The sequence below is a fragment of the Phragmites australis genome, chromosome 10 (assembly GCF_958298935.1).
Source record: "Phragmites australis chromosome 10, lpPhrAust1.1, whole genome shotgun sequence".
NCBI classification, from domain to species: Eukaryota; Viridiplantae; Streptophyta; class Magnoliopsida; order Poales; family Poaceae; genus Phragmites; species Phragmites australis.
Genome location: NC_084930.1, coordinates 33252295 through 33260743, shown reverse-complemented (window position 1 = coordinate 33260743; position 8449 = coordinate 33252295). Strand labels below are relative to the sequence as shown.

General features: G+C 45.0%; 1 protein-coding gene across 1 annotated transcript; it reads right to left on the bottom strand.

Moving 5' to 3' along the window:
• Positions 1-870: 870 nt before the first annotated feature.
• Positions 871-3466, bottom strand: LOC133930278 (uncharacterized). Its single transcript, XM_062376920.1, has 7 exons — positions 3377-3466; positions 2949-3286; positions 2659-2741; positions 2432-2529; positions 1837-1910; positions 1703-1753; positions 871-1603 (listed from the first exon to the last, which is right to left on the bottom strand). Exons 1-7 carry the CDS (start codon positions 3464-3466, stop codon positions 871-873), a joined length of 1467 nt encoding a protein of 488 aa, XP_062232904.1.
• Between the last annotated feature and the right edge of the window lie 4983 nt (positions 3467-8449).

The window sequence follows — 8449 nt, the reverse complement described above, 5'->3', positions numbered from 1 at the left end:
TTTATGCCGTCCGGATTAGCGGATGTGGGTTTTCGGGATAGGTGGTTCAGGATGCTGGATTTAGAGGGAGGATGAGGGCGGTAGTATGCTGGTGCGGCGAGGCGATGGCGGCGGCGCCGGTGCTGCGGGCAGTGGGCGATTGGTGGGTAGGGTTGGCGGTAGGAAGAGCAAAAATGGAGTGGTTAGCGTGATGGGATGGAGGGTGTAGATCTGACAGCGGGAACGCCGTTAGAGACAGCAGGGGGTGCGGCGAGTGGGACGGGCATGGACGGGATGGGCACGGACAAGAGCTATAAGACGGCTATGAGCCATTGGATAGCCGTCGCCTAAAAAAACAGGAGTCTAAAAAAAAAGCAACACCCTTATTTGTCTTTTACCAGGTCAGGTTAGGTAGCATGAGCATGTGCAAAATATATCAAACTACGACGTAATCCGGCAAAAGGCATAGATCTCTGTAAAAAAAAAAAAAAGACTTAAAAGGCATAAATGGATTACAGAGTCCATACCTATAAAAATTAAATAGTTTCATGTATGTAAACAGTATCTCACTTGTATCTCAAGATGAAAATTGTTACATTCATCTTATTATTGTATGCAATTTCGCACACACGGAGTCGTCACTCCCGATCAGCTATCTAAGATTTGCAACCGAAAACCACAGGACTCACTCACCTGATGTCAGATAAATCAATCACACTTCATTGCAGCAATTCCATTTCCATACACCTCACCCAGCTCCCACCGTTCTACTCGATCCGTAACTACGAACTCATATGCCGCATGCTGGATGCATGCATGGCTATCTCCACGAACAAGTGTTTCTCTCCCCGTTTGCTTGGCAGAAGCCGCTGGATCGGACCCATCAGATGATCACAAGCAGTTCCAGAATGACTGCTCGATGCGCGCGAAGCTGTCGTCGAGCTCGTACATGGAGCACGCGAACGCCTCCTCCCCCGCGCCGGCGTACAGCTCCTCCCCGAGCTCGCTCTCCGCCGGCGGCCGCCCCAGCTCCTCGCGCTCAGCTTTGGCGTCGACGCCGTCCGACACTGTCCCATCGTCCGCAGCCACGGGATGCTGCTGCGCGGAGGCGGCGCCGGCGTTCCGCGCCACCAGCTCCTGGAACACCGACGACCGCAGCAGCAGGCTAAGCGCCGTGGTCGACGACGACGGGGACGGCCTCCCTCTCACCGCAGTGGGGCTGGGTCCTCCGCCGGCATACACGGAGCTCATGCCGTCGAGGCCAGCGAGGGTAGCGCCCTGCGCCGCCGCGAGGTGGCCACGGTAGAGGCCGACGTCGACCTGCAGCGTGCCAGCGCCGTGCGGCAGGAGGAGGCTGCCGGCCTGGAGGCGCAGAGACGGCGGCATGTCGGGCTTGGTGACGCCGGACGTGGTGGTGCCGCCGGCGCCGTCCTCGGCGGGCTTGAGCCAGCGGATGTAGGTGCTGAGGTCGAAGTTGGTGACGGCATTGATGCCGCGGTACTCGATGGCGGCGATGTCGTACGCCCGCGCCGCCTCCTCCTGCGTGCTGTACGTGCCCAGGTACAGGTACTTGTTGCCGAACACCCTGCCGATCCTGGCCTCCCATCTGCCGTTGTGGTGGTGCCTGCCGCAGTGGTTTTTACTTCCAAAATTACTATTTTCCATAATGATTTGGAAGGCGCCGGCTCGATCAGACAGCGGAGTACTGGTGGCGCGTGCGTACCGTGCAACTCCTCTGTACTTGGAAACTCCGCGAGAGAAGCCGTTGCTCTTCCTGCTTGCCATGGGCGAAACAAAAACATTATTCAGTCTTGGATCTTTTTGTTGCTTGGTGCACCTGTAGGAGCGCATGCTCACCTTCTTATTGAGGCCAGGTACTCTTCCTTGGACACGTTCCGCATCACCTTGAGCTCTTTCTCATAGTCCACGACCTGCCAGACGTACAAGAATAATATGTATTTGCTGGGAAGGGAAATTTTCAAATGTGCATATACACATGGCTTATCATGATTATTTATTTATATTGAGATTCGTACTGAAGAAATATAATATTTCACGCGATAACATGAAATGAAAGCGGCAAAATATTTCACGCGATGATTGATTCGTTCATTGGAGTGGTACACATGGCGCCTGCACGTGATAGCATTCACAGCAACTAAACTACATAAGAAAAGCTATCTAATATATGCTCAACAAAACTCTGTTATAGTTGTTGCCGGACCATCAACAGTTCCCATGCCGGACGGGAACAGTGTCACGGCACAGGTGCGGCAGCAGTTGATCTTATCAGCCTAATAGTAACAATACATATTATTTGGAGATCAAATCTAGGACAATATGCCAAGCATCTACAATTTTCTTACAAGTAACTCTTCTTGTTGTTTTTTAGAGGCCTATATGTAGTAACTTCGTACTCCATCAAACTATAGTAGCATATATATATACATACCGGGAAGTTGGTGTAGGTGCTAGGTCCCCAGTACTTGAGCGCCGCCAGATCATAAGCTCTTGCCGCCGCCTCTTCCTCGTTGTATGCCCCGAGATAAACTGTTTAACATCGTGTCATGAGTACACATACAACGCGAGAGGCATATACTGTACAAATTAAGCAAGTTTACAACCTGCAAAACCATATATAGCAGCTTGTTGCCTTTGGGCACGGTGTCAGGTACGTACCTTGCTTGCCTTTCTTCTTCTGCGTAGGGTTCCATGTCCCCTTGTCCCACAGGTGCGCCTCGAACCTGCCCGTCCAACGATGCCTGCATGTAACAACGTTTAGCACGCTCAGATCAACATGCTCTCTGCGCAGTGCATGTAACTTACTCATAGATGAATGAACGTTGTGTACATCTTGGTGATGCCGAGACCGAGAGCAAACTCTTATGTAGTTGTATCTCCTTTTTATAACGATAAAAGATAATAAAATTCCTTTATCAAAAGAAAAAAAGATCAACGAACGTGTTTACCTGCTCACACCTCTGAACCTTGAGCTTCTCTTGGCCGCATTGTTACTCGCCGACTTGTCGCCGCTGCTCACCGTCGCCGCAGACGACGGCTCCCTCTTCCTCCTCTTGACACCCTTCACGACGCCGTCGCCGGCAGTGGCCACAGGCGTGGCCCTCGGGGTAGGCCCGCAGTACAACAGTCCCTGCCCTCCTCCGATGCCGTTGAGCTCGTCCTTCACCATACTGTAGGTTTCCATGGCGACCAAACCAGAGGGCTTTACCTGATCACAGTTAGCCTCTAGTTCTTCAGGAAAGCTATGGGCCTTGACGATGCCTTTGGAACCAAAGGGAGGTGGCTCCTACGTGCGTGTGAATGTTTATATGCAGCTACGAACAGATGGCAGGGTTGGTGCCCATCCTTGTTTCCATCTATGCGCTGAAAACGACACGAGGGCGTCGATGTTCTCGGTGCCAAACGCCTTGTCGCTCGCTGGTTTTGACAGCTTACACGCCGTGCATTGTGTTACCACAGCATACATGGCACAGCTTTATTGGCCAGAAAATCTCCCTGCCCTGAATCCTGATACACCTGTGGTTTCTTGTGAAAAATAATAATAATTAGTGACACATGAATTCCTCTTCAAAAGAAATGTTAGTGAATTCATTTGGATGAGACAGCTAATAAATATTGGCATTCGGGAGAGACTGAATAGCATGCATGTTTAATGTAAAGTAGTTACAAAATATGCAGTTATTTTCACTTATAAAGTAAGAGGTGTTGTACCTTCATTTGCCGGCCAGGTAGTAATTAACAAAGCATTAACAAGACATATCTTTGTTATATTGCATATTGTATATTCAGGGTGAGGGAAGATTGTTTTGTCATTGTACCAAGAGAATTGAACTAGTTAGTTCTAGAATGGTCATTATTCCTAAATATGCAAGCCCCACATAGACAGTTATAATTGACCAAACATAGTAATCATATTTAGTTCTAGAATGGTCATTATTCCTAAAATATGCAAGCCACGCATAAACAGTTATGATTGACCAAACATAGTAATCATTAAAAAAAATCACCAAGCATAGTTGAGGAACATCTGAAAAGAGATCAGAATTGCAAGATGTAAAAGAGAGGGACTTGCATGATTGGCCTTTGCCCTATCGCAAAAATACCATCCCTTTCAAGACCATGATAAGATCAAGGCACTTACAGAATCTTATTTGTCTCATCACTTGTCCTTGTAAATACTGTACTTCCTGCACTGCTGCCATCTGTTTTTGCAGGAACTTTCACCGCATCATCCTGCCGTTTTCAGCGTGTATGATGTATACATCACTCTGCGAGCTTGATGCTTGTCCGACGCGTTCTGCAGCCCACAGATTTGTTCTGCCGAACTTTTGTTCTTCATCTAATTTTCATTTTTATGAAAGAAACTGGCTACTATTTCAGAAACAGAAAAAAAACTATTCACAAACCTTAGAGTGGAGACTTCACATTTGCGGTAGAACATTGAGTGGCTTTAAGTTTATAATCTCACCTGGTTCCATCTTGCAGTTGACACATTTCAGATCAGTAAGTCTTCATGATTATTGGATATCTGGTTGTTGTAGGACTGAGAAAGTCGATTAGAGAGAGTGAATAGAAATATCACTAAATTCTTGAAAGACCTATTCTAATCTTTTCATCCAACACACCTTAAATTAACACACAGAAGCAATAAGACTGAGAGAAATAAAACACAACAAAAATCTCCAAAGAAAGTATGACTCTCATGGATGAATATGAACTCTATATTCCATAGAAATCAATTTCAAGAGTCATAGCTTAAAAAAACTTGCAACTTAATTCATCACTTAGATTTGAAGAAATAGGCATCGGACGAAACAAGTCTCCAAGTTGATGATCTAGAGGCAAGGGATGGTTTAAGACTAACTCATAGATGATTCTTATTCCTCTAGCAATAATAAGAACTACTCCAACAAGATGAAAAAAATTCAATTCTTAAAAAAAAACGAAAATCATAACGAAACCCGAAAAACTTGCAACCAAACAAGGGAACTAAGAGAGGGAAACTAGAAGGAGATCAACACAAGTATAAGAGTAAACATAAACTTTATTGCTTCCAGAGGAATACCCTATTTTCAACGGATTACAAAGTATTTTTGCATACCAAAAGCTCTCACCTAATACATAGGCTAAGCACTTCTTTCTTCCTTCTAAAACCCTATCACACATCTCTCTAATGGCTGGCTCAAAGAGCTCACACAGCCTCTCCCCTCTATTTATAGCCCTTACGAGCTTTCTTAGCCCCTAAGTTTACTTGTTTCAATCTCGCCCCCCTCTTCTAATACACTCCTAACTACCACTGAGGGTATTTTAGTCCATCTTTTTCTCCGTCCATAGAACAACCGTGACACCTTCATGACTTAGCTTCGTCTCGATACAAGCTTCACGATGATACCACATGCACTCCAACCTTCCCATAATTTTAAGGTCAAACCGCGAAATCACCTTGCACGCTTCTTAAAGCGTGACTCATAGCCACTTACATCTTAAGCAAGCAACCCGATGTTAACACGTATAATCCGTCTTGTGATCTTGATCGTCGACAAGTCTCTCCCGCTCCCAATCCCTCGCGCTGGATTATCACTTGCACCGGTATCCCTTTCGCTTGACTTTGTCAACACACTATCTTCATCCGCCTTTTCATATTTTACTTGATCTCCATGTGTACAGCTAGGATCACCCTTGACTCCGCCCGACCTACTTGATCGTCCGGCACCAAGCATAACGCTTATCCCCAATCATCCCACCGTCGACCGTCAAATTGTATCCATCAACTGAACATCATGAGACACGCACACACGTTTCTCCAATTCCACCTCCAATTAGTCAAACTCCAAATTATCTATCAAAAGAGCTCATTCCAGAAAAACCGTGAACACCGGATGATCTAGTGTGTACATCCTCTGAATACCGGACTATCCTGTGTGCACTTCTCGACTCCTCTTAAAACTTTCTAGAAAAAGCTTCGGTGATGCCTCCGGTGTTCACAACTTCAAGCATCGGATAATTCAGTGAGCACAACCCCACCAGATAAGCCATTTTGTACATCTCCTGGAAAATACTCCAATGAAGCATCCGGTGTTCACACCTCCTCATCACCGGACCATGCAGTGTGTACAAAGCTTCTCTCCACCGAGCCGAAAGGAATCTCCTGAAAAATGCTCTGATGAAGCATTCGATGCTCTTGTCTGCTCAGCACCGGACCATCCGGTGTGTATACATCTCCAGACACATATTGACACACTTATTGGAAAATAGTCCGGTGTGCTCCTCACTTGAACACCGGGTCATCTGGTGAACACTTCAAATTTTGCCTCTGAATTGAAAAACTCCGACTTGAACTTCATCTGAACACCAAACCATCCGGTGAGATCAACTTACCTCACATGGAACTATCCGGCGAGTGCATTTTTTTCTGACTCAGAGAAAAAGCACTCCAACTCCAATATCTTTGGTTAGTCTCAAACAATAGACACACTCATGCAATAACAAAAATCACTAAACCAAGTCAACAACTTCATCAATCACCCATCAAATATAAAATAAGACATATTTTAATTTGGTTTTGCAGTTGTATTGAGATGTATTTAAAAACAGTATTATATAACCTTGATCTAGGCAGATACATGTTGCATAACTATCCAACATGACAAGGCACTCAGTACCAACCAGTTTCCAGGACGACCAAAAGCTCAGTTCTACAACACACATCCTATCAAATTTCAAAGAAGACGCCATTTTTCATAATAAAGATTTCTCTTGGCAGGCGCTGAATATTACCACATGAAAACATGGCAATATCCTTAGATGGTATATGCAAGTTCACCGAACTAACATGAACACACCCCCGTTCAGTTAAAAAGGACAAGCAAAGAGGACATTCTCCAACTATGGCGTAATGTCTGTCGTTTCTCAAACTTGAAAGCACGTTGAGCTCGACAAATCAGGATGCAACTAAGGGTTACGGGAAGGAGGAAAAAACTAAGGGTTTTGCGAAATTTGTTAATCCCCTCCTTCTATACGTTGAGTCTGAGCCGTTAACCCCTAACTTGAGCCACACAAACACCCAAAACACGCATGAACATATCTAATTCGAGGCAAAGAACCCTAATTCATGAACATATGTTCTAATTCGACACTAATTAGGGCTAATTATCACTTAAACATGCTCAATTAACATTAATTCGAGACATAAACAGTCTAAAACATGAATATGTGCATTGGTCCGAGCCTAATTCATTTTAAAGATTCATAATTGATAGCTAATTGATGTAAACCGAAACAATTAGACTCTATTGATCATAAGACGACATCAATTGAACACTGAGCAAATCTATTAGGTCTAATTGGGTCTGATTAAGGCTTATTATGGCTCTAATGCCATTGTTAAGCTTAATTACATCTTAACTCATAAGATCGTTAGCCCTAATACCAAACACCACCTTAAGTGGAAGTATATGGACGTACCGGAGTTCGGAGATGCCATCTAGAGTTGATCGGTGAGGTGTTGTCGATGTAGAAGAGTTGGTGCAGTGCCAGCGTGAAGAAGAGGTCAGTGTAGACATGACCGGCATGTGGTCGATGTAGTCGTCGGTGTGTCGATGCAGCTAGAGACGATGATGATGGCGGCGACGGTCTTCGAGCCGATTCAGCACCGTGTTAGGATTAGGAAGGAATTGTTAGGACGTTTAGAACCTCATAGGATCTATCAGCCTACTAGCCACTTGACTCACTTATTTATATGGCGTTGCTCGACTCAGGATCACATTCATGTATTGATTGTGTCTCCAATCATGATGTGTATGGAGATAGGACTTCTCGTCACCTCTCGGTCTTCTTAGTTAGGATACATTAATTTTATGCAGGGATCAATTCCAACAGCAAGTTTGCCGGACTAACATGAACACATCCCCATTCGGTTAAAAAGGATAAACAAAGAGAACATTCTCCAATTATGGCGTACTCTCTGTCGTGTTCTCAGACTTGAAAGCACATTGAGCTGGACAAATCAGGATGCAACCCATCAGCTAATGAACATTGAGCTAGCGCCTAAAGGTATCCCATTGGATGTGTATCCACCACAATAATAATACTAGCATCCAACTCTATTTGCCTTCCTCCTCCTTAGGATATATATGCAAAGACCAGCAGGCCAGCACAGGTTGGAATTCTGATCTGGGAAGCTAATTTTAATTTGACTTGCAGGTGTGTGGTCGGCAGGGCAGGCAGCTGGGAGGATGGTGCCAAAAACGGGAGAGCATCTCGGCCTTGGATTGAACGCGAGCTTAGAGGTTGTTTGGTTGTCTGAATTCTTCTTGGTATGTATGAGCGATGCATATAATTTTATAAAGAAATATATTTAGTTGTATATATTTATTATTTTTGTTTGTATGAGTGGATGTAAAAATATGTCTTTATCCTTAACCTGGCTCGGCAGATACAGGCATTATAT

Coding starts and splice junctions, on each gene's coding strand:
- LOC133930278 (XM_062376920.1), bottom strand. CDS start 3,466: ATGTATGCTGTGGTAACACAATGCACGGCGTGTAAGCTGTCAAAACCA. Junction 3,287..3,376: donor CCGAGAACATCGACGCCCTC/GTGTCGTTTTCA, acceptor ACACGCACGTAG/GAGCCACCTCCCTTTGGTTC. Junction 2,530..2,658: donor GAAGAAGAAAGGCAAGCAAG/GTACGTACCTGA, acceptor GATGTTAAACAG/TTTATCTCGGGGCATACAAC.